The sequence below is a fragment of the Enoplosus armatus genome, chromosome 1 (genome assembly GCF_043641665.1).
Source record: "Enoplosus armatus isolate fEnoArm2 chromosome 1, fEnoArm2.hap1, whole genome shotgun sequence".
Lineage (NCBI taxonomy): Eukaryota > Metazoa > Chordata > Actinopteri > Centrarchiformes > Enoplosidae > Enoplosus > Enoplosus armatus.
The window spans coordinates 12,500,139-12,527,224 of NC_092180.1; the positions used below are offsets into that span (position 1 = coordinate 12,500,139).

General features: G+C 39.6%; 2 protein-coding genes across 2 annotated transcripts; one reads left to right on the top strand and one right to left on the bottom strand.

Annotated features, from left to right (window-relative positions):
* The first annotated feature begins 14,316 nt into the window (after nucleotides 1-14,316).
* Nucleotides 14,317-19,631, top strand: cilp (cartilage intermediate layer protein, nucleotide pyrophosphohydrolase). The gene is made up of 8 exons (XM_070909489.1): nucleotides 14,317-14,380; nucleotides 15,179-15,232; nucleotides 15,366-15,635; nucleotides 15,857-16,036; nucleotides 16,152-16,457; nucleotides 16,580-16,688; nucleotides 16,805-16,953; nucleotides 17,128-19,631. The coding sequence occupies exons 1-8, from the start codon at nucleotides 14,317-14,319 to the stop codon at nucleotides 19,485-19,487; spliced, it is 3,492 nt and encodes a 1,163-aa protein (XP_070765590.1). The 3' UTR covers nucleotides 19,488-19,631.
* Nucleotides 19,632-19,825: 194 nt separating this feature from the next.
* Nucleotides 19,826-25,217, bottom strand: eif3jb (eukaryotic translation initiation factor 3, subunit Jb). The gene is made up of 8 exons (XM_070902311.1): nucleotides 25,107-25,217; nucleotides 24,869-24,960; nucleotides 22,687-22,747; nucleotides 22,452-22,564; nucleotides 22,251-22,338; nucleotides 21,523-21,693; nucleotides 21,328-21,401; nucleotides 19,826-21,033 (listed from the first exon to the last, which is right to left on the bottom strand). Exons 1-8 carry the CDS (start codon nucleotides 25,117-25,119, stop codon nucleotides 20,905-20,907), a joined length of 741 nt encoding a protein of 246 aa, XP_070758412.1. The 5' UTR covers nucleotides 25,120-25,217; the 3' UTR covers nucleotides 19,826-20,904.
* Between the last annotated feature and the right edge of the window lie 1,869 nt (nucleotides 25,218-27,086).

A 27,086-nucleotide genomic window follows, 5' to 3' on the forward strand; every position in this document is an offset into this window, starting at 1 on the left:
CAGAAAAAGTTACTATGTGTTGTTCAAGAGGGCATGAACGAACAATGTAATTTATCATTTAATTTGGAGGACTTGGATGTGGCACATTCGCACACACACACACACACATACACACACCACCATGTTGGCCTGCCCATCAGGAGCACCTTCAGATTGAGCCGTCAAGCTTGGCGTCAGTGGTCAACATGCTACACTTCCTAAGCCACAGCCGCAGCTCCTCTTACAGGAGCTTTATAGATAATTTCAGCTTATTGTTTTGCTCTACGCCACACACTCTCTGATAAATAGTGGCTTGGGTTCTTGTCACCTCTGATGTAACTTTATTGTGCATACATATTGGCATGTAGTTTGTACATTGCTCCTTCTCTCTGTGCTGTAAACATCGCAGGATATGACTGCTAAAAGGACCTCACGCCATCAAGCTGAAGCAGAAGACAATAAGGAAAAACAAATCTGCCACATAAGCTTTAATTGGGTAATTAGGAAAAGCGAGATGAGACATTTAGTGTCCCTGCTGGGAGGAGAATGGCCCATTACCCGGTGATTTTCTCAAGCATGACTATTACTTATGGTATATAAAGACTTTATGCTACAGTGACCAGTTAATTACGTCCATTATGCAGGACAGGATGTCAAACTCACACCTGGAGAAGCGCACACGCTGAAGAACATACAACCACGTTTGCTCTCACGTGAAAGCACACGTACAGGGGTAAACAGTCGACATGTGTTTACACTTGGAAGTGGCTGTTCCCAGTCGTTTCTTATCTCGCAGACGGATTATCGCAGCCATTTTAGAAAAGAACGATTGATTCCATAAGCCGACACAGTAAAACCATTTTGTTGAATGTTTAGGGAAACAAAGACATTTCTTCCCCCTGAAAAACATTTCCACTCATAGGTTATGCCAGTTTTGACCTTTAAAGTCGTCTGTGCTAACCTTTAACAGAAGCCATCGTAGTTTCATGTGAATCTGGTCTCTTAACAGACCAGCTGGCTGTGTGGATTCACTCAATGCAACCTTTTGTTTTCACCACAGCTCCACGTTTGAGATCTGCAGGGAATGATTTTTTGCTTGACTGATGGATCTCATATGAACTCTCATTTGTCATTTAGAAGGTGTTGGTGTGATGCTGTGAAGGGTGTTGGCGGAAATCTACTGCCAAACAGTGACACCTACTGGCGAAGTGAAAGTTTGACATGAACAAAATGTTTCATTCAAAGCATGAAAAATGGGGGGGGGTATCTAACAGTATCTAAAGAAGACTGATGGAGGGGCTTCACTTTTATACTGCACAACATGATTGTTGAGGTCAACAACAACACATGAACAACAACACAATTCCGTGTGCGATGCAGTAAAATTCCTTTATCCGTTCTGTGAATTTGTAAATTATAGTTGTTGTTTTTTTATAACTGTTCTTATAGTTTTTATAACTGTCTTTATTATTTATTACATCTTGATTTTTCTTACTCATGTTTATGCTGCTGTATCAATGCATATTTCCCCGCTGAGGGATTAATAAAGGATTATCTTATTTTATCTGAAGAAGCTTCTCAGCCTCAACAGATTTGTGCTGGTGTTGGTGGAGGAGGACTACACACTGACTTCACTCTGTCTAGATAATTTTCTTTAATCAGTTAAAGCCCAAAATTGTGGTCCACTATGATCCACTTTCTACTTATACTGTGATGGGCTCCCAGTCTCACAGGTGTTACACAATACTTCCCCTTTTTGAAAAGCAATAAATCAAGATTGATTGAAAATTGTATATTTTCTCTGTGACCTTTAAAAGAGGTCAACACCAGAATTGTTTATCTGTCCATTTACTTGTGGCCACATGTTTGCGAGACAAATAATTGATAAGCAAATAATTACAACCTCAGTGTGGAAACTACTTAACGTGTTTGCTATGTTCGGTTTTCTCAGATCTTTTTTAGTGTGGAGATCAAAACCAGTTCCCCACTAGAGAGCAGCAGTGCCATGTGTGACCTTGATGGAAACTGGAAATGGACAACTTGGAACTCTGGAAACTTGATGGACTTTAGCAAAACGTGGAATTATATTAGTTTTATGAAAACAACTTGTTGATTCAAGTACAGAACTTGCGTTACAACCTGCATAAAGACAGAAAAAAGGAAGAAGAAAGGAAGAAATACAGCAAGAGAGAGAAAATTCAACAAAATGATTTGTCTTTCTGAGGCACAGAAGCTGCACACAGTGATTACAGGTGTGACCATACCTAATTCTCATTGTTAATGAATACCTGAAGTATTGGTTGTTCATAAATACTATCTGATGTTGCTGATGTGAACAGAAGAAGGTTAGGATGTGTGTGTGTGTGTGTGTGTGTGTGTTGGAGCATTTGGGCCTGATTGCTTTCCCAGCCTCAGTGTTTCCTGGCTGCAAAGGAAAACTTTTAGTGTTTGGCTCTTCAAAGAACGGTCTTGAACTTTTGACTGAATTATGGACTGTTCAAATTATAAGCAAAGAGACATGAATGATTTCATTTCTACTATGACCGCACAGCAGACACAGATCCATCCTCGTTACACACTGACAATTATCTAAACATTAGTGACTCTTTCTTTTAAAAATGAAAAACAGAATAAATTGGACACATTTCAAAATCAAAGTATTTCGAGTAAACATTGACATTTTTTAGTTTATGTAGTTTATGTAATGAATGCCTGCTAGATATTGTTATTGAGAAGATAAGTAATAGCTAATTAGGGACTTATATGTGGGGGATAGTTGATTTTGTGAAAAAGTTGGGGAAAAGGAGACGGAATGAGTTTTATGTCTTTCTCCTATGTTCCAAAATACAGTACTACTACTGACAGTGAACATATACACACTCAATTTTGAGTTTAAAGGTTTTGTCTGGATGAAGATGATGAACATCTGGCAAACTGCAAACTTCTCATAATACCTTTCCTTCCATAAAATCACAGACATGGCGTATATAAAATGATAAGTCTGTACTCACTTCCCATCAGGCTTATGTTACATTTTTGTTGTCTGAATTTCAAAAACATACACTGTCTCCGTCCAGTAGCCAAGGCTGTTGCTCAGATTGCAAGCAGATGTTGATTCAAAGAGGACATAACAATAGCCTGATGTTTTACATTGGAGATTAGCACTGTGCTACAGTAACACTTAGATAATCTTTCATGTATGCTCACGCACATCAGCATGCCAATATTATAGCCTACAGTTTCCCAAAATAACCTAATTCAAAGCAGGTTTCAAGCAGTGATTACAAGAAGAAATTTGTCTGACATAATTGTTTTTATCAGAGAAAAATACGTCCTCACTTCCACAGATGAAAGCTGAGCGCCAGACTTAACCATTACCAGGTCTGAAGCATTTCAAGCTACTTTTGGGAAACTCAAGCACCTCAGATTGAGTTCTTGTTTGTGTTGTGAGAGTGAATAATAATCTCTGTCCAACGGGGGAATATCAGTTTTCCACTGTGACTGTGGCCGGTTTGATAAGTAGTGAGTGTGATGAGGGAAGGAGCTGAAGGAGCTCCCAGACAGTGATGTCATATATTACAGAAAAACACGCACCAGAGGTGATTGCACAATCTCTTTACCACTGAGGTCGCTGGGAGTTTCATGTGGCACTGGCAACTTATTCTTCTGTATTTCACCAATGAGGTTTGGTTGTGAAAGATACTTTTATAATGCAATCCAGTGATGAAAGAATGGCCTCCTGTGACCAATAATGTTGTATTATTATATCATCTCTCCATCTACTAAAGTCCTTTTTATGTAATATGATTACTTTCACAATCACATTTAGGTTATTGAGCATCCGACAAGTAAGACATCTACTTTATTGACTGTGATATTAAGATTTGTATCATCAGCTGTTTGATACAGTATTGAACTACCATTTGACGTTTCGTTGTAGCAAATAGTTCGATCATGTATCCATTGCTGATCGAGCTGTTTTGACAAGGTTTCTCCAGAAAAATAAGAAATTTATCTCAACATAACTCATGTTTCATTAACAGTTTGATTAAACATAAATAATGCAACATTGTTTGTTTGTTGTTTAAACCTCCACACATTTGTAGTTGCAATCCAACATGTAAACACTTTAAAAAGATGTTGATTTGATTGCTGTTTCAAGAAATTAATATGAAGCATCACAGCATTTTTGTGTGCTGTGTTTTTCCTGAAACCTTCCACCCAACTCCACATTTGCCTTTGACATTCCTGTTTTCACTTTCAAACATTATGACAAAGTGTTGATGGGTAAGTTTGATTGGCATGAACAGCCAAAGTACCACTGAAGGAGCAATATTTAATTCAGAGTTTAACTTAATTGTACTTATACAGCTCTGGCTCAGATTGGCTCCGTCCTCTGTTGTTCTTGGATGGAAAGTGAACAAACTGTTTTTTCTCTGTTTTACAACCTGCAACAGTTTTTCTCATTAAGCAACTCTGAAATCTCTGTACAGTACAATAATTGTTCTTTCGTGCCATGATGATGATCTCTGTGACTCCTGTGTTGATTATTCTTCCCTCTCACTGATGTGTCAGGTGATACTGCAGCTGGACAAGGAGCCCAAACATGTACAGCAGTTACTGTATGTCATGTAAGAAAACAATTTGTCAAAATACAATGTTGCACAGAGACATCGGTTTCCTTGCCAGGGAAACTCGTCCCAAGTTGAAAATTGCAACCCATACCTGATATACCATGAAACAAGAACAAGAACAGTCTACATCCAGCTGAGGCACAGTACTGCTTTGGGCTAAATGCTAACATCAACACGCTAACATGGTTAAAATGTCAATGTGAACATGCTGATATGTAACAGGTTTAACGTTTACCGTGTTCAACATCTTTCTTTCACCGTTATCTTTAGCGTGTTAGCATGCTAACATTTGCTAATTAGCAGAAACGCAAAGTACGGCTGTGGCTGAAGGGAATGTTATTCGTTTTGCAGGGTTTTTTTTTTTACAAGTTAAAAATATGACCAGATGGTGGTGCTGGTGGAAAAAGTCAGTGCACCATCAAAGACATTAGGATCCATTGTCTGGGAGCCAAGGCAATCCATCCAACAGTTATTAAGACATTTCACTAAAAGCCAAACATGTCAACCTCATGGTGGGACAGGAGATAAAGTCAGTGGATCACAGGACTTCTGTCTGTCTCTACAAGATTTCAGGGAAATTCATCTATTAGATGTTGCGATATTTCACAAAATAAGTGAAAACTTGAACCTGATGGTGGTGCTACATCTAAAGTAAAGGGATTTACTGAAACCAGAAATCATTCTTATCCATTGTAAAATTAATGTCAAACGTGTGGTTAGTGTGGACCAAAGTGGCAGACTGACCAACAGACCGACATTGACGTCCCTCGAGCTGCTAGCATGGCTAAAAACAGCATAAATACATAATGTGGCTAAGATTATTACTGTCAACAAACAAACAAACTGTCAACAAATCTCATCCACACATAACAGATTTGGTTTTCCCATCATTGTTCTTCTGTTCCTCTTCCTGTAGAGCACATCCAGTCAGAGCCAACAAGAGAGAGTTTTTGCAGATGGGATGCAGCCAAAGAAGCATCTTTCTTGCAGAGCTGCACAGAAAGCAGAAAAGGTCTCACAAACAGAGACTCAGTGTTGACATGTGTCTATATATATAAAAGAGATGCCAGTTAAGACAGGGGGTACAGTGAGTCAGACACAGAGACACTGAGATGGACATAAAGCTGCACAGAGTTTTGTGAGTCAGGTTTTTGATATTTTCCTCAAAGCGTTCATAGGGAGCTTCATCCTGTCTTTCTTGCCTGGAACTCCAACTGCCTATGAGTGAGTCATCTGATTGGGGAATACTTCCTTGTGCAATGCATCTTCCCCTCTTTTCCTGTTAAGCTACAGTTGAATCAAAACAGATTTTAAACGACTTGAACCTCATGAAAACTCAAGATCTGGTGCGTTTCTTCCAGCTGTTGAGTTTCCTGTCTTTTATCTTGGGACAGAAAGCATGAATAAATGATTATCTTCACATAAATGTTCTCCTTCATGATCTGGATCAAAGTCCGTAATTCGTCCTATTGTTATTCCATATGAACTGTATCCTCTATAAATTCCAGTGTCCTTGATTGGCTGGAACATTTGTCTTCATACATGTCAAAGATTTCAGGAGGATTGGCATTAAGTATTGCAAAGCAATTGTGAACAATAAAAGGAACAGAGACAGATATGTAAAGAATAAAGCTGGTGATATTCTAGATTTTTCTTATTGTCAACAGATCAAATGAAAAGACCAAAACCAACAATGTGTTAGTTTGTCTGTCAACACTCTCCAACTTCCCCAGCCAGTCTGTCAGGGCTCTCAGCCTATCTCTTTCTTCTGCTGGGCACCGCAGTTTTTAGAAAAAGTTAGGAGTAAATAAATAGAGCATTTTGTTGGGGACTATTTTCAGGCTCAGATTTGGTGCACTAGCAATGATTTAAGACAGCAGGAGTAAAGAGTATAACTGTATTGTTCACAAAGGTGGAAACTTGTCTTTGGCCTATCCACCGGTTCATTAAAATATCAAAACACACATTATATAACATCAACACTGACAGTTGGAATACTCCAAAAATAAAATACAATTCACCTTACAAATAAGAGAGATCTGAACAAGCCAATCATCTGTGGGATAAATTACCTCTTAGAGTTCTTTGTAGCCAGAGGTATCCTGTCGATCCTACCAGGGTTTAGCTTCTTGAACCTGAACAACAGGGGACTTGAAGGCTCCCCTCTGTTCCCAAAGAGCCTTCAACTGGCTCCCATTAGTTTACTGGCCACATTGATGACACCACTCTATCCATGTCAGACCCTGTCATTCACCGCCTGTCCAGCAGTAGTCCTCAGTCACCTGAACGTTACCTGCCAGTACACCTGCCCCTCATTCACAATCAGCCCTTCAGTGTATATACCTTCCCACCAACACGAATCCTCTGTCAGACAGTGTATTGTGTCATCATAGTGTCACAGTCTTTCCTTCCTGCTCACTTTTTTGATTGTTTTGCCTCTGCTGACTGCTTGCCATGTTGCTGATTTTATTCCTACCTGCTCTGTTTTCAAGTTCAAACATCATGTATGAGAAACAAAACATTACAAAAAGAGAATAAGAGAATAATAAGAGGCAGCGACGACGTCACTGAGTTATATGTAGAGCGGCAGTGGCTTGTCTTGTAGACATGAAACTGAGACGTGATTTAAGGATTGTTTTTGTGAGTGAGAGCAGTAGATTTAATGTACAATAATATGAACACTAAAGGTTTTTAAGGGAGAATTTTCAGTTTTTCCTCCCCTAAGTCAAATATCCTCCTCCTCCAGACCTTTGGCACTGGGGTCTCCAGAGGTCTCCCAACCACAGTCCAGGAGGAAAATGGACGACCTCGTCGAGCACATATCATCTGTCTTCCAGGTCAGCCCCACATGTTTCTAATCTAGCCCTTAATTCTGCTTGTCTTCATGCTTTACTGAGCCGGAGCCGGCCAGAAAACACGAAGGAGGTGCTATAACCTTTACATGTGCTCTCCATAATGTGTCAGCAGAAAAACACATGTCCTCTCCTTCTGCTTGTATCCAGGTCAACGTGTACAGCATCTCTACTGTTGTGTAAGTGGAAATAGGTTTGCACTTTGGTCATGATTGGTAATGATTTGTCTTTGTCTCACTCTCTTCTACTTTTCTCTGTGGCTGAGAATCTTTGAGAAAAAGCTATAAAAACATGTGGCACCGCTATAAGTTAAAGGATTGGTTAACATATTAAGATCTGAAAATGATTAAGTGAGTAATCAATTAGTCACCGACAGAAAATTAACCGCCAACTATTTTGCAAATGGAGAAATCATTTAAGTTGTTCAGTAAACACCTGATTCCAGGTTCTCCAATGTGAGAATTTGCTGCTTTTCTCTGTTTTAATATTAAATGTAAATTAAATATATTTGGGGGTTTTGACTGTTGGTTGAACAAAACAAAACATTTGAAGATGTCACCGTGGGCTCTGTGAAAATACACAATTGATTAATGAAGACTATAATTGACTGATTGATCGATAATGAAAATGGTCATTAGTTGCTGCCCAACATTTTTTTCACTTCTGTCACAGTATAATACAATCGTTCCTCCTCTCCTTACTAGTCGTGAAGTGATCCCTTCCTAATGCAACTTCAATGTGATGTGTATTGTTTTAAGACAGACTTGAACAAATATGAACATTTCCTTTAGGCCTGCAGAGCTGTGGTGCAGAAATATAAAGGGAGTACAGTATCTCAGTGTATTGGTGGTTAAACAGGGAAGACTCTTGTAGCTGACACAGAGACTGAGCTTCATGAAATGTTTCTCCAGAGCAGACCAGGACAGAGAGGAGACAGAGGTTAGGCAGAGAGCACTGGGGGGTTGGTATTGGTCCCTTTTAATGATTCTACCAGTGAAAGTATGCAGAGCAACTTCTGCTACTGTCATTAGGGGCCCGGCATCACACAGAGGGAGAGAGTCCACTCTACTTCCTTTAGGTAAGTTCAGAGGAAAAAAAATCATTCAGATTCAAGGAAATTGCCAAGACATTTAGAAGTCAACACTTTGGGGAAGGACGTAATCTTTCAGTGCACAAGAATTACAAACTTGATGAAAACGGACAACTTCTATTACCAGGAGAGGTAATTGGTTGATGAAATTGGTTTAGATCACAGAGAGCGCCATGAGAATAAACCTCAAGAGCTACATCACAACGCTGGCAGCTTGTTGTTAAGATCAGACTGAGATAGCTTCATTCATCATACATTGAATACAGCAAATTATTAATTAATTATTCAGGTTTAAACCTGGTAGCTCCAGTTTTGATGTTGAGCATAAATATTGTTAATCTTCAGTTGAATGCAGTGGTGGAAGAAGTACTTACATCTTTTTACTTAAGTTAAAGTAGAAATACCACAATGTAGAAATACAAGTTAAAGTTGCGCATTCAAGATTTTACTTCAGTAAAAGTACAAAAGTATTGGCATCAAAATATACTTAAAATACCAAAAGTGGAAGTACTCATGCAGAAAAATGTATATGATATTATTGGATTATAATTGTTGATGCATTGATGTGTACATTACTTTACTGTTGCAGCTGGCTGGCGCTCATTTTTACTATATATACTGCCGGGTAGCTTGTCAGTTTCAATAAAGTCTTATATTAACCAATGATAATACATCCTGATTTATCTGATTAGATTTTGTATTATTTATCTGAATCTGAAGTTATTAAATAAAAGTAGAGGCGTAAAAAGTACGATATTTGGCTCTGAATTGTAGTGGAGTAGAAGTATAAAGTAGCAGAAAATGGAAATACTTCAGTACCTCAAAATAGTACAGTACTTTAGTAAATGTACTTACTTTCCATCACTTCAAACGTTTAAAACCAGTTTCACATCTTGAACAATATATATTGAGCTAAATAAAACAAGCTGTATCTGATCTAAAGTTAAAACTGATGTTTGTACAGTGTCATGTCAAAGTGTCATTAGAGCAGATCCTCAGTGCTCATGTGACCTTTTCTGTTTTCTGGCCCCAGCAGACGTGAGCTGGTGTAATCACCTCTTGTGGTGGTTGTAGTTCAGCATTGTTAGTGTGTTTCTGGCTTCACAGCACCTCTCCTGGGGTTGACTCCAGCTTGGTAATTGATGGTGTGTCAGGTCAAGATGTTGCTTTTATTTTTTGTTCTTGCTCTGAGCTCACATAACAATGGTGTGAAGCCGCCAATAAGAACCAACATATTTGTTATCATGAAAGAACGCAGCCCGCCTCCCCATTAATGTGATTGGCTGGTATCCTCCACACAACAAACATTACCGTGCTTTGTACTCCTACTGTCCTTTGCTAAAGGAATCAATCGGTGCTATGTTACACTATATCTTTTAAACATTTCAGTATTTCCAACTCATTTCAGTTACTTACATACTGTAAATTGGTGACTGTTTGGCAAACGTACAAAAAAAGCCAGTTTTGCAACATGTGTCCATGAGGAAGACAAAACAGCAGTAACTACTAACTATAGCTGTCAGATATACGTAGTGGTGTAAAAAGTACAATATCTCACTCTGAAATGTAGTGGAGTAGAAGTATACAGAGGCATCAAATGGAAATACCCACATAAAGTATAAGTACCTTAAAATGGCACTTGAATTCATTCAATCCATGTAGTTACATTGATGTAATGTAGATGAGTGTCCAATAAAGGACTAAGATTAAACAAATGGTGAAACCAAAGAGTTAGAAAAAAACAAACCAATGAAACGTGTTTCCGTTTGTCATATAAAATACTGTTAAGTATTTACAGTTGAGGACAGAGGTTGAGTGAATAGCAGTCTGATGACGGACAACGTACACCTTCTGCATGACATAGTGCAGCTTGTTTAAAGTATGCCAAAAAAGGGGAAACTAATGAAAATCACTTTCATAAAAATCGGCTGTTGTATTTGATGTAATTCCACAGATGGATGCCCGACATGATTTAACTGTCTGGAATCCAGTTATAGACCGTTTGTTAGAAAGCAGGCTGTGTCGTCTCCTGTTGCCCGGAGACCAAACTTTGTGTGTTTGTGTGTCCATTCTCTCACTTTCCTATCCTCACATCATCACCCACCACCTCTGTCCTCCTTGTTGACAAGGACATAAAGTCCTTTGAGGACCAAAAAAAAAAAGCGCCATAAAGTTGTCCTCACTAAACAGCCTGTAAAGGTTAGAAAAACACGACTGTCCACTCTGGCTGGAAGTGATGAGACATGAAAACAACCTGACATCTGGAGTCTGTGCAGTGTAGGCCAGAGGGCACATGTTTTTGGCAAATGTGGGATCTATATCAATACTAGCAATATTGATTAATTTACTTGAAGTTGAATAAACACTGTGGTGCAATTAGTTTAGTTTGAATTGAGATATCAGGACCAAACTCACTTGACCGTGTTAATGAAAACATTTGTACACGCATGCCTTCCAGACAAGCATGTAATGTGAAAATAGCAGTAAAAGTACATGTTTTTCCTCCTGTGCCGAAAAAACAACAGAATTGAGGATGTATGTGGCTTCACCAGCAGTGATTTCCCCTGAAGGATTGCTTTGGTCCTTCATTAACTGCCTCCTGATTTCACCACACTGACACTTATTTCCTCATCCCAAACCAAACCACCTCATGCTGAGAAAACACAGTAATTAGTGGTAGGTAAGCATGTGGTTTAACAACATAAGGTTGTGTTTGTTCAACAGAATTGTTTTTCCTCAGAGGAGAATCCTGTCGTCATGCCCTGTGCTAAGTGGTATCCATGTGCTACAAACACAAAGTACTTTATGTATCCAGTAGTTGACCTAACTTTCAGTCGCCTGTCCCTTCACCTGGCCTGGGAGCTGAAAGAAGCGTGGAAAGACTGAGGAGCAGGACCAGGTTATATTCTTCCTCTGCTGGATGTTCTTTGCCTTGTAAGTGACAACGATGAGGTCAGCTAATGAACGTTGTGTGGAAAAACAACAGATACTGACGACTTTACAGGATCTCTAACAGACATGACTGACACAAGTGTATTTTTAGAGTCTGCTGCGCCACATCCTCTCCCAGTATATCCCAGTCTCTTTTGAGTATAGACCCAGTAGACAAAATAATGTAAACTCACAGGGGTAAAACTTGTAAAGATTTTTTTGTTATTGCATTCAACCCTACCTCCCAAATCCCAAAACTTTCCAGATGATTGTGGATTTTTTAAATGTAATTAAACAGCGGCAGTAAGTAGGGAGGCCATTTAGACCCAAGCCTCGTGTGGTTCACAGCCTTTTTGGGAACGTTTTGCAGGTTAACCATAACTGCAAAGTCCTGCTGTTGGTTGAAAACTGTAACTGAACTTTAGTATTTTGTTCATGCTGGAGATAAAGAGAAGGAGGGTCTAACTGTTTTCTAAAGCTTCCTGCCACAGCAGATCCACTCTGACACCCCTTCCACAAATATTTGACAAAAGGCACTATGCCAAATATTATAGAAAATCCCTGGTACATGTTATGTTTTCTCAAAGTAGAGCTATTCTGCTACCATTCAAAATGACTAATGTAAACTCAAGTACGCACTGTGCAGCTATGTAGGGAAAAAAAACAAAATATGGACTAATAAAAATAAATCTCCAGACTTGTTATGGGCAGATATTCAGTGTTATAGCATCAGAAGAAAAAGATCTGAACAGCTATACTTGTGTCTGAGCTCTTTGACTTTCCAAAAAAATGGAGAGCAAGCAGAGGCTTTGTCACATATTGATAATTATCATTTAGCATAAAATGATCTAATTTGTAGCAATGTTTGAAATGGTGATAAGCTTGTTTGAAGTTTGGTGAGTTTACTAAGACCTGCATTACTTAGTGGGAGATAGCAGATAGTAACACTGACTTTATTTTGTATAATCTCTCACCTTTTAATGTATTTACACTGGCAAGAGCAAATTGTTAAAAATAATCTCACCCAGTTGGACTCTCTGTTACCACTGAAAGACCACAGTGAAAATCCACAGCCACACTGCTTCACATATTTACATAACGAGACTAAGTGAGGTTTTGTGGTGTTGGTAGCGCAAATCAGTGTCAGATTTCCTCTGAGTGATTGCAGACATCAAGAATGGCCTCTACTGAAACAAATGTTACTGGTCTGTTAAAATTACATAACAAAGTATAGATACATAGATGCCCGGAAAAACTAAATTGCTCAAATTCCACTTCACATTTAACAAAACAAATAACTTCCACTTCTTTGAGATCATTTTTCTAAATGTTTTGTTCTTTTTAATAAATTACAAAACCAGTCTTCTTGCTATTAGATAGTCTAAACTAGAAGTCATGATTTGATGTGTACCGGTATCACGTACTGGATCGCCTTTTTTATCAGGAGGAGAGGAGAGGACAAATGCCCAGTTTAACTCAGCATTGATCTTGGACAGGGGGGGATTTATTAACACCAGCATTTGTTACTCAGACCCCCTGACTGTCCTCCTTTCACGTGTAGCGCTATCTAATAACCATTTGGTGTCATGGTTGTACAATGAGGGTGATGAATTATAAGGATAATAGTGTAATCAAAAGACACTGGCACACTGCCGAGAGAGGAGGGAGGGGTGCTGGAGGCAGAGGGGTATAAAGGAGACAGTGAAGGAGTGAGTTGAACCAGAGTGAAGAACAGAAAAGGAGGAGGAGGAGAGAAAATACAAGGAGAAAGAGTGAAGACAGTCTTGTACAAAAGATACAGAACCAGGAGAGTTCATTCAAAAAGAAGGTAAGAAAGACACAGAATCAATCTGCTAACCATGTACTTTAAATTATACAGGTAGAGGGATATCACAATCTTTTCAGGTAGAGGGATATCAACCCTTTTTTGGCATACAATCATGTTTATGATTAAAACTGTAATCAGAAACAGTCCTTTGGTTTAGTGGTTTAAAATAAGTCACAGCATATGAAGAGTTGATTTAAATGTCAGAGCAATAATTTATTGTCATTTGCAATTTGAAATATCATCTACAATACATTAGTCTTGAGATTACTGCTGGTAACTTCCGTGTCGGCTAATGGCTTTTATTGTAATTGCAAACTGCACTCTCATCTATTGCATGTAACCCAACCTGCCCAGTCCTAAATTATGTACTAATTATTTTATCAATATTCTTTCTGTTCTTTCAACTTGAAAGCAAAAGTGACAAATTAGTCTGTCAAGTACAATTTTGCCAGTGTTTTTTTTTTTTTTTACTTAAAGCGCACAAATGCAAACCTTGTGTGTGTGTGTGTGTGTGTGTGGGTGTTTGGATTGTGTTGCCAGTGTTTCGTCAGTGGATGCAGAAATGTTTGAGTGCTCCGGTGACAAATGGTGATGGCTAACACAGATGTGTAATCTGAGTGGGGGGCTCTATTCAGCCATGTTTTTCAGCCATGAGGATGGAATCTACCCTTAAAGAAACATTTGTTTTTAGATGTGAACTAACTGTTTTGTTCACTTTTGTAAAGTTCAGTACTAAAACTCAATTTAAGTATCAGTTATTTTTTATAACATGTAAGTGTCTAATTGACTCATATCTACAGGTATGTAATGTTTGTGTTGTGTTAACATGTTGAACATTGGAAACACTGAACATTGATTTTTGGTGTTTCACCTTTTTTTATCCTCTCTTTCCCACCAGTGAGGCTCTGCTGCTGAACTCCATCTTCTTTAGAGTTCCTGATGTGAAACGCAGATTAGGAGAGGTGAAAGTTCAAGGGTCAGACGTTGCAGCAGTGTGTGAGAATGTCGGTGAGGCCTCTTATTCTCATCCTGGGAATCACCGCAGCCACTGTTGTCACTGCTAAAGGTGGGACACTCACCAAGATCCAATCTTGTTGTTGGCACATATGTGTTGAAAAATGCAGCACCCTCCCTCCAAATGTACACACATTTTAAATGAGAGTCAGATGGGGGACACATGCAAGTGTATATACACAAAAGAACAGACACACAGTTGTGCATTGGTTGAAAAAAAAGTGAATAATGAGAGGCAGGCTGATAACAGACAAACTTGCACTCCCAACATCACCACTGTACAATCAAAGGAAAATTGAATGTTAGTGTGATTTAGTTTCCCACAAACGTTGGCCTGCAGCTGAAAGTACGTTCTTATTTGCAGATTTATACTCAAACTAAACTAGGCTGTTTGTGGGCAGTCATGTTTTCTAAATCAATGTCACACCCTACTGTATTTTTCCGTGGCCATGACTACATTTACTACTATACTACAAGTGTCAACTTTTATGTTCAAAAGTGACTCAAAGTCTGTTAGACAGCTACAACTGAACTACAGTCTGCAGATTTTACAGATACACACAATTGCACTCAGATATAGTTACATATCAGTGCAATAAATAATGATTTACTCCAAAAATGTGGAACTTTTAGAAATAAAATGTATATTTCACTACTTAAAAGGTTTTCGCAACCAGAGCTCTCAGACACAGACAAGATTAGCATTATTTCAGATATTTAATGGTTTGATTTCATGCTCAAGTGAAATACAATACACTAGTGACAACTAAAGTACATTGTCAGATTAATGTAGGGCGTGGTATAAAAATTGTGAGATACAGCCAGGAAATGTGTCACATTTGTCTTGCAGGATCATGGAGAAGAGACAACAAAGAGTCAAGCCCTGCTGTGTTCCACTCTGATGGTAACTTTTCCAAACTTTTAAACCAAACATGTAGGCATTTTCTGGTGGTTTGAGTCACACTCCTGACATGTGATGGATACAGTTAGTATGAGCTTGTATTCAGGCCATGTTTGTGTCTGTACTCTGTTTCTAGACAACTATGAATGGACCACATGGTTTAATGTTGATCACCCTGGCGGCCATGGAGACTACGAGCAGCTGGATGCCATTCGCTTCTACTACCGTTCCAGAGTGTGTGAGACTCCCCGGGCAATTGAAGCCAGAACGACTGAATGGGTCCCAGCCCGTGAAACTGGGGAGAAGGTCCATGCAGACCCTACTGTGGGCTTCTGGTGCCTCAATGAAGAGCAGGGTCCGGAACGAAACTGCTCCAACTACGCAGTCCGCTTCCTCTGTCCCAAAGGTTCAATCTCGTTCTACCTTTTAATATCCATTCAGTCACCAAAAATTAGTCTCAGTGTAAAAGCAAAACCACATGATACCATAAGACTTTTGAGTCTTGTACCTCAAAAGCCTGACGTCTGACTTTGCTGGTGATACGCATGCACATAAGTGAGGACCACTTTGACAATGAATCCTTTCAGGGGTTTAGTTGACTATCAGTTGCACTCTCTTTTCCAACAGATAACAGTGTGAACATTCAGGGTACCTGGGGTCCATGGTCAGACTGGAGCCCATGCCCTGCCCTCTGTGGTCAGGTGGCGGTCAAACTGCGCTCCAGAAACTGCCAATCTCGCTCTATGCCTTGCAGTGGGCCTAAAGTGGAAGGGAAATCATGCAACGGACCTGAGTGCCCGAAATCTGGTGAGCTATCCCTGGTTTGGTCCAACAGACCCTTCTTCTGCAATTCTCTTTTTATTCAGATATGGCAGACCCAGTATTCACAAAATGGCTAACCTTGTTTAATTCTACTCTTTAGATTGCTCCCTGCAGTGTGTGATGGGGAAAGTGAATGCTGAGTGTGATGCATGCATGTGTGAAGAACACATCCTGCTGGGTTCTGTTCGTGGTGCCGGGGGTCTCACTACTGAAGGAGCTACCATCCTTCGCTCTGGCAAACTCCTTACCCTTACTGACCACAACGGGCATTTCCGCATCCCTGGTATCTGCCCTGATGGCAACACCACCCTGACAGTCAGCCTGCAGGGTCACGCCACCCTTAGTATTGTTGTGCCCCACAGTGAGGAACGTACCTCTGTCCTCAGTGTCCAGCTGAAAAGAACAGGTACAGTGGATGTCTGTGGATTTACATCAAAGTATTTTGAGATGCATATTAGTGACGAGTTTGTTAAGCATGTAAGGAAGCTAATAGTCAATGTTATTTTGTGTCCAATTGTGATTTGTCAGAAAAACTTCATGTGTTGAGCAACCCTGAGAGCAAGGCAAGGAGGGTGGGACAAACTGCTGCCTTCTGCTGCAAAGTAGCAGGAACACCACAACCAGACAAATACCAATGGTAACACTTGTAGTAGTGAAATTATAATCCACAAATGAGTCACATAGATGCCTCCTAATGTTTGAATAATATGGTATATTCAATGAATTTGCTTCTCTTCTCTTCTCTTCCAACAGGTTTCATAACAACAGTCTCCTGGAGAAAAAGTCTGACAGCACATTGGTCCTAAAAGATCTGCATCCTGAGCAGACTGGGGAGTACCACTGCAGAGCAAGTGGTCCATCTGGGGCTATTAAGACCAAACCAGCTACACTCAAAGTCTTAGGTGTGTTCTCAATAAATTGATAAACACATATTAAATACACAAGAATGTGAATAAACAGACTTTGTAAGCATTAAGTAGGGTAATATCAATGGGGTACATACTGTATTTTACTTCAGAAAAATGGCAGTATGACCAAACTAAATCAACATTTTGATTTCTACATCTCTTACACAGGTAGAGATGAGCATTCATGTAATCCCAAGCCTGAATCCCACCTCATCCGTCTTCCACATGATTGCTACCAAAACAGCACAGATTCGTTCTACTATGATGTGGGCAAGTGCCCCTCAAGTACATGTACTGGGCAGCTGGACAATGTCATCAGGTGCAAAGACAAAGTGGCTTACTGCTGTGGTGTGCAAAAGATGGAGGAGAGGCAACTAACATGCCAGGGTTACCAACTGCCCACCATGGTGGTAACTGAGTGTGGCTGCCAGAAATGTGTGGACACCAAGGCCATTGTGCACGGTAGGGCCATTGCTGCAGACAATGGTGAGCCAATGAGGTTTGGCCATATCTTCATGAATGGAGTCAGAATCAGTCGCACAGGCTACAAAGGTACATTCTCCATCCAGGTTCCTCCAGACACAGACAGGCTAGTCCTGACTTTTGTGGACAACATGCAGAAATTTGTCAACACCACAAAAGTACTCCCATTTAACACCAAAGGAGGGGCTGTTTACCATGAGATCAAACTTCTAAGAAAGAAAGCTCCTGTGACCATCAGCTCTACAGAAATTAACACTCTGGAGCTTGGGGAGGTAGAGGGCCAGGAAGCAATGGTTCAAATCCAGATCCCTCCAAATTCATTCTATACAGAGAAAGGGGAAGTCTTCACAGGTAATGTAAATGCTAGCATCACGTTCCTTGACCCCAGAGATGTCTCCACAGCTGCTGCAGCTCAAAGTGATCTAAACTTTGTAGGAGATGAAGGAGATACGCTGCCGCTGAGAACCTATGGGATGTTCTCAGTTGACTTCAGGGGCGAGGAAAACAATGAGCCCCTAAACGCAGGTGAAGTGAAGGTGTTCCTGGATTCTGCCCAGGTGAAGATGTCTGAGCACCTCAATACCATGAAGCTGTGGTCACTGAACCCTGAAACTGGCCTGTGGGAGGAGGAAGGAAGTCTGCAGGTGGAGAAGAAAAGAAGAGGCAAAAGGGAGGAGAGAACGTTTCTGATTGGTAACATGGAGATCAGAGAGAGACGTCTTTTTAACCTGGACGTCCCAGAGAACCGCAGGTGTTATGTGAAAGTGAGGGCCTTCCGCAGTGAGCGCTTCATGCCCAGTGAGCAGGTGGAGGGAGTTGTGGTGAGTCTTATAAACATGGAGCCCACAGCTGGATACTCCTCTAACCCACGTGCCTGGGGCCGTTTTGATAGTGTCGTCACCGGCCCCAGTGGTGCCTGTCTTCCTGCCTTCTGTGATGAACAAAAAGCTGATGCCTACTCTGCCTATGTTATGGCCAACCTTGGAGGTGAAGAGCTGGAGGCTGTCCCTTCTGCTCCCAAACTCAATCCCAACCTCATTGGAGTGCCCCAGCCTTACCTGGGTAAGATGAACTACAGGCGGACTGACCATGAGGACCCCAGACTAAAGAAGACAGCATTCAGCATTAATGTGGCAAAACCAAGTCCCAACACAGCTGAAGAAGGAAACGGACCAGTGTATGCATTTGAGAACTTGAAAGAATGTGAGGAAGCCCCATTCAGTGCGGCACACTTCCGCTTCTCAAGAGTAGAGGGAGACCGCTACGACTACAACACAGTGCCGTTCAATGAAGATGACCCAATGAGCTGGACAGAGGACTACCTGAGCTGGTGGCCCAAGCCCATGGAATACCGGGCCTGCTACATCAAAGTCAAAATCAACAGCCCACATGAGATCAATGTGAGGTCCCGCAACATGGGTGGCACCCACCCAAAGACGGTAGGCCAGCTGTATGGCCTCCGAGACACTCGCAGCATCCGTGACATGGACCAGGCAACTCTTTCAGCGGTGTGCCTGGAGTTCAAGTGCAGTGGGATGCTGTATGATCAGGAACGTGTAGATCGTACCCTGGTGAAAGTGATTCCACAAGGAAGCTGTAAAAGAGATAGTGTCAACGCAATGCTTCAGGAGTATCTGGTCAACCACCTGCCCCTAGCTGTCAACAATGACACCAATGAGTTCACCATGCTAGCACCTCTTGACCCCCTGGGCCATAACTACGGAATTTATACAGTGACAGACCAGGATCCCCGCACAGCAAAAGAGATTGCACTTGGACGCTGCTTTGATGGCACGTCTGATGGTACATCTCGAGTCATGAAAAGCAACGAGGGCGTAGCGCTGACGTTCACTTGTGGAGATCGTGAGGCCAATCGCCAAGGTGTCTTCCAGGCCCTGCAGAGTCCTCAAGGTCAGACAGTAACAAGTGTGGTGAGAGGAGAAGGCAGACAGAACCGACGCCGGCAGAGGGCCAATGCACCCCGCAGCAGTCGTCGACGTAGCACCAGAAATCCTACAGGAAAACGCACAAAGGCCACAAGATAAACAACACTGAAGGTGAAGGCTCTAAATCAACACCTGCACTGGGGATGGGAGTTGATAGCATTAACCTTGTTTTGATAAACATTTTATATTGACTATATTTTCCAAATTAATTGAATATGTAACTAAACAAAGCTAGGTCTATCTCTTGCAGCTTCTTCCAAAGGAACATTTGCATTGTTTTTTCTGTCTTACTTTACATTTTCAACTGTACTGTGGTAAATATTTACTTGAAACTGTAAATAGAGTATTTATTACACATGCCTTAATAATCAGTGAGCTGGGTGCTGTTGCATTAAAATGTCTTTCATTGATGTTCTAAACAAGAACAGAAACACAACTTATGGTTTTGACCAGTGATTTATTAAATTAGATGCTTATAAAACACTGCAGATGCTGTATCTTCCACATTGTATTTGTCCAATTGTCCATGTAACGTTGAATCTGGTCAAGTGCTAGAAAAAAAAGGAGAAATACGCCCCTTTCAACTAACTGTAGCCCATATGAAGACATGGTGGGGTGAAGCCCATAAGCCCCCGCTCCTCATCACACTTGATACAAGCCTGCAGAAGCAATGATTTAGGAGACCAGTCGTAGCAAGTTAATCCACTTGCCTGATCCATACTAATTATGCATTAGTAGAAATCAAATTAGTAAATTACATTTTTGTCATGCACAAAAAATACCTATAAGCACTCTTTGCTCCATGTTTTCAAGGATATTCCAGAGATGTATCAAGAGAATGGCTGTGAGGTTTTAAAGTCACATTTATTATACTTGTCTATCTCTTTTACCTTACAGTGAATGTCATGTGCTCTCTGTAAAATTATAACTACTTACATGTTGCGTCTCAAATCAACCACAATGCAACCTTTTCAAAGATAAAGATGAATAATGTACTGAATAATTGTTCTGAATTTGGCAACCAAAGTTATAGATACTATATACTTTCCTGTAAGAGAACCATCCACAGGTAAGTGAGACCTATAATATATACATGACATTCTGGTTAAAGAATTTGCATAGAACCTTGTGTTTCTATGTCACTACACTTATAACTGCAATACTGTATCTGCCATTTTGACAGGAGCAACATTTAATAAAAAATGAGCCCCGCAAAACTCAGACAACAGCAGTTATTAGCATGTATTCTCCATTGAAGCTGGGTCACAGATACTACATGATTAAATGTGTGTGAGTCGAGGCTGAATGAGACAGAGAAAAGGCAATTCCATATGTAAGAACATAAAGAGTTGGTGAAACTGGATGCTCCCTGGTATAGTCCCTCTAGTCATTGAAGCAAAATGAAGGGGGCAACACATAGTTCAGATTTTCCAGGATGGCACTGGACAGCATGAGAAGGTACAGCTGCATTTCTGAGGGTTGAGAGGGGGAAAGGGCAGTGGTGATGTAGCCAGTGTCACATGAAGTCCTCATAGTCTTGGGCGTAGCCACCATCAAACTCTGCATAGTCAAGGTCATCTCTCAGCTGTGCTTTCAAACCACCTCCAGGTACAACACCTTTCTTCTTCTTCTTTCCTTTGTTTTGCTGTAGAGGCAAATCAAAGTAACTTTAAAAGATGCACATTGTATAGGACTAAACTGGCATGTTACATGAGCTACAATACTTGAATTAGCAAATCTATGACCGTTTAGATTCAGTATAGAAACCACATGAATTAAGAACAAACTACCAGACTGGGCATTCTGCAGTTGATTTCTACTATGAGCACACATTAGGTGACTGGGCTAAGAGTGAACTGCTCCCCTTTCTGAACATTAACTAGAGATCAGATTATATATATATATATGTATGAGATAACACAAGCATGCAGTCACTCACTTTTTCTTGTTTCTGTTTTTCACTAAGTAGGACTGACAGGGAATTGCTGACTTTCTTCAAGTCATCAACTTCCACTGTAAGAGGGAAACAAAAAAGTAGTTATTGGTCAAGCCTGCTTTAATTGAAATTTGAGTCATTTAAAGTGTAACAATCAATGTTGCTCAGTAAGAACGACTGTAAAGATGCTGGACTTACATGAAATACAGAGTTCCCGAAACAATGAATCCAAGAAACTTGAATAATGCACAGATTTTTCAAACTGGGATATTTTTTCTTTCAGCAATTTTTCAAACTCTGTGAAGTCTTCTTTGGAAGATGGACACATGGCATCAATCCCAGTAACACTGTTTGAAGTGCTGCTGACACCTGAAAACAAAAAAGACAGTTTGATGTCTCTTCTAAAAAGGATATACAGAGTCACAGCCCTACTTTTATATTGGTCCTCCAGTGCGTTGCTAGTGTTTATACCAATGATCTAGGTCAAGGGTTTAAAACTGGGTTGAATTTCAATTTGAGTGCTGAGATGACAGCAGTAACAAGAAATTGCAGTACAGAAATGCCATACTAGGACGGTGGGTATTTAGAAACAGTGTCACCATTACATAGTTTGACCACTAGGGAGCACTGTGAATCTTGGTCCAATCTCAACAAAAACGAATCTATGGGATCCATATGTCATTATCAGTATCAGTAACAGGGTCTGTAAAAAGTAGAAGAAGCAACAAGAAGAGCAATCAAGCAAAGACTTAATCCAAACACAAATTAAATATTAAATGTATGTGAATGTGAATATAAATTGCATACTCTTAGTTTCATTTACACAAAAAAAGAAGTAGTGTGTATTATGGAAGACTACTAAATGTTTCCTATAAAAAAAGGAACCATGAGTTTCACTTTTTATCTGAAAGGTGATCTCATCTTACCAAAAGCATCTTTTGCTAGCTCCAAGTCTGCATCTTCCTGTAATTTCTTCACTCTTAACTTCTCTGCAAGCTGTTCTTCAGGAGTGACCTGAGCATGCCATAAAGTCATAAAAATTAAAACAGTATTAGAGATGACAGACAGGACAACAATTATATAGAAAACTGTTTTAGTCATAAGAGGTAAAAAAAACAAAACCTCACTTCTTCCTGTAACTCTCTCTCCTTCTGCTCCTGCTCCTGCTGTTTTTTCTTTAATCGGTTTTCTTTCTCTTTGATCTTCTCACTCAACCTTTTCTTTTCAGAAACCTTTGTCTCTGAAAATTTAAATAGAATAAAACATGTGAATTTGCAGAAAAAAACAGACAACTTAGCCACTGATTAACATACAACACAATGTGTTATATTCTTGTGAAACAGGCAGCAATTAAATACATACCTGTTTTTGTCATCTCTGATTTTTTCTCCTCATCTTCATCCTCATCATCATCCCAGTTATCCTGTGAATGAAAAAGGTAGGATAGTTGCCATCTTATTAAGCAGGCTTCACAGGCAAATTGTGGAGCAAGAAAAAAAAACACTAATTGAGACAAATATCAATTAATGTTACAAAATAAATGAGTGTATATTATATTATCCAGCACATCAATTACAAATCTGTCCTGATTTGAATGATGAGGTGTGCAGACAGGTTTACAGCCTAAATTAATGCAACTACACAACAGGTACAGTCCATAGGCATCTAGGCAACAAAAGTAAAAAAAGTAAGAAACTAAAGCAATGCTGGGTGACTCCAAGGCCATCCAGACCAATAAGACCTTGATAGTAAGAACGGCAATAATTGTCTTTTTTTTAATCAAATTTCAGTGAGATCACATTGTAATAATGTGATTTTATTATTCTACAAATGTTTGTTGTCAAATGAATCAATCTGAGGAAAATTTAATTAAAAACTAACAATATTAGTTATTTATGTTTTTGATTGACAAATTTAAAGAATTTAGTCTCATGGTAGTCTCACATGGCTCATTGCTTAGGACATCAGTTTGATTATTTTATGCGACTTTGTGTATCTTCTCTATTGTGTTATATATTGTTATTGGAAAATATCAATGATTATATTGAGATAATGACATTAAAATCATACCAGCCCTACTTGACACTGCCTTAAGAAAATGACGCTAGTGCTGGGGACTGATCCAAAAACCAATTTCATACATGCAATTCAAGGTCTGTCAAGTAGTCAGTAGTGTACTGGACTCCAGCAATATCCACATAATCATTGTTATGTATTTAAATCCTATCCCTTACCTTCATTCAATAACTAAAAGGTCTTTCCCACACTCTTATATCTGCAAAATTCAATACTTGACTAACTGTAAATGGAATAACTAACTCAACTTTACACTTTGAGTAATGTGTGCATCTCTGTGAGCTTTGGCAGGAAGGTTGTTGTTACTGTAAATACAGTATAGCTCAATACAATTCACTTGGAATTACAAATTAATTTATTTAGGGTTGTAATTAATTGTATTAGTCCCTGGTTTACTTCAAACATTATCCCCTGCTTGCTGAATAAGATAACGGTTTGTACTACAGAGGACATGAAATCATCAGTTTCTTTAGTTAGGGCACAATCTGTGACAGAAAACCGAACAATTGAAGAGGCCTCCCCCAGCACTTTCCCAGGGTCAATTATCTGAGGTTTCTGGACAGCGACCACGTCAACATTCAAGCAATAACCACCTGTATTGCAGTATCAACTGAACACCAGTTTCCGACTACACGCCCGTTGTAAAGTCGGAAAGTGCTAGGCCTAGTCCTTGGTTGAGTTGAGTCATCAATCCAGATGATGATTTCATCTGACTGTGGCTAAAGTTGGTTAGCAAGCTAACGCTGCCTCATGTTGAGCGTAACTCAAGTTGAGGGAATTCAGGACAGGACACAAACGCTAATCTCCTCTAATCATTTAATGCAACCAACTTTGGCCAATGATGGGATAGCCGTTTACATTAAAACACACATTAGCTAACCACTTAAGTTAACGACGCTATCGTCGAGGTTTCCCAACATGAAAGCTAATTTTCAGACGCAAGACATGGGAGCTAGCGAGTTTGCTAGCTAAATGGCCCGGTGAGTGGTTAGCTTTAAAGTTAAGCTACGTGATCCAAATTTAGCCCGGCTATCCAAGAATTAACGTTTCATCGCTAATAGACAGATTTCAGCAGAAAACAAACAACATTAGCGTCCAGAAATTAGGATGAATCCACACCCGTCAGCTGGTCTGCTAACATTCACCGAGACAATGGTACGTTACGACAGTTGAAAACCGTAGTAGCATAACGGTAGCTACATTTGAGTTACAACAGGCTGCCTGATGGAGCCACATGAGTTAGCCACCAGCTAGCAAAAAGCTAGCACAGGCTTGGAGGTTAGGACTGACAGGCAGCCTGAAACCGCGTCGAAGCATGGCATCATAGCCAGGGCGACAATGCTTCAACCCAGCGTTAGCTTGACACTGACCTGACGAGCTAACAGCTCGTTTAACGTTAACCTAACAAACGATGGCTGATTTAAATCCCATCTCATAACGTTCCTCTACGAGTGTTTGTCATATTTACCTTAACATCTTCCTCTTCGTCTTCGCCTTCCCATTTGTCCATTGTAGCTGCCGCCTTTTTAGTCGGCTCCTCCGGCTCGAAGGTTTCAGCGTCTGTAAAAACGACAACATGAAATTCGTTAAGCCAATCCACATTTAACGAGCGAATTTGACAATAACGGAGTGTTAGGCTCGTAAAACATATACTGTGGGAAGCGGATGATGTACAGATAGCTATCCTTCCCAACTTAGTTTCTCACCCCAGTCCGCCATGTTGGCTGTGTTGGTTGTGTTTGACAGGCTCGCAGTGAAGTCAGTGCTGCAGCCCGTTGGCCACGTTCAGAAACAGCTCCCACCTTCTGGACGTCACTCTGTGAGTCAGTGAGCTTATCTAGTGTCATGACTTCTCTAGACTACTTCAAGCAATATGACACTGATGTGGCACCCCGGGTGTTTTTATTTAATTAAATAGTAAACATAAGGAAGATGATGTGGCGTGTGTGGGTTGGGTAATGTGACAAACAGTGGTGGAATTAAACCGACTACATTTACTCATGTACTGTACTTAAGTACAAATTTGAGGTATTTGTACTTGACAGCTGGTGTTACTACTTAATTTACAAGTACATTTTTTTTATTTTATAAAATTTTAAGTATGGCTGTAACGATCTGTCAAATTAATCAAATAGAACTGAAAATGACTATTTTTGTTTAAGATTAGCTGCTTTTCCTATTAATTGTTTTAATGATTTTACTACTCAATCGATTAATTGAGAAAATAATCAGATTAATCCATAATCATTAGTTGCAGTCCTGTACAAAATAGTTAAAATTAGCTCGACCTCAACCAACTACAACAGTAAAATCCTTCTTTTACATAAAGGCATCAGTAATAATAATCTAATGATATCATATATAATAGTATAACAGTCACAGGGGCCATTTTTCTGAATTAAGTACTTTTACTTTTAATACTTTAATACATTTTCCTGATTATACTTACATACTTTTACTTAAATAATATTTTCAGTGCAGGACTTTTACTCGTAGCAGAGTATTTTTACAGTGCGGTATTAGTACTTTTACTTAAGTAAAGGATCAGAACACTGATGACAACCCACAGGACAGAGTTTGAAGCGCCCCATTCAAGTGGCAAACTCATTTACACTCCTGTATATACAGATTAGTAAATTAGTAAGTAAAAAAAGAAAAGTAAAAAGTCAGAACCTTGACTTACTATCTCATGTTGACTCATCATTTGTCCATAATTGTAATATTTAACTTACTATTTTTATAATGTTTACTTACAAGACTTGACTATATAAATATATATATACACACAAAGTTTGTTGATGACTTGGATGAAAGTATATTTGTCTTTTCTTGTTGGGAGCTGTAGGCTCACATACTGTAGGTTATCATACATAAACTTTACACAAAGCTTTACTGCAGATGTGAGCAATTAATGAGAATTGAGAGAAGATCATTTTGAACGATTCCACTGTGCTAAATTGAAAAATAAACAAACGGAGTCAATCAGAGGCAGACTGGTTCAATTTAATAATTTAGGACTATATTTATCACACCAGAAAGTGTGCACAACAATACAAAACTCACAGCAAAAATACACTGAAGTTGACCAATAATAATACAATCAGGTCTCACTGAGCATTATGTGCCTGTTATCTAATCAAGTCACGATAGATATATAAATATACCAAACATTACAGCTCTTATTCTGACAAAAATATCCTGTCATTTCACAAAAATATATAACTTTGTAGGTTTGCAACACAACTTTGATTTGCTCATAATAACTGTATAATAACTATATTTAAATCTTTTAAGTGTTGTGGGTTGCTTTTCTGGGTATGGCGTCACATCCCTGAGAAGGATACATCGGGACAGGAGGGGTTCATACAGGTTTATAAAAAAATAAATGAATAAATAAGCCAAGTGTAATGAAAATAATCCTGTTGGTGTTGGTTAGACATGGTGAATCTACTGTTTGTACTGAGAAAATGTGTTGTTTTTTTCTGCTTTTTTGAATTGAACTATTTATTTGGTTCCCTCAGTGCTGAATGTTGACGTGTCAAAGTGATAGCTGCATAAAATCAATTATAATCAAATTAAATACATGTAGAAATCCTGAAGTGCTGCCTATTTCAAAGAGGTTTGGTATTGCACGGCTAAATGAGATAATCTTGGGTATGTGGGTGAGGAGGTGTCTCCTGATCCAG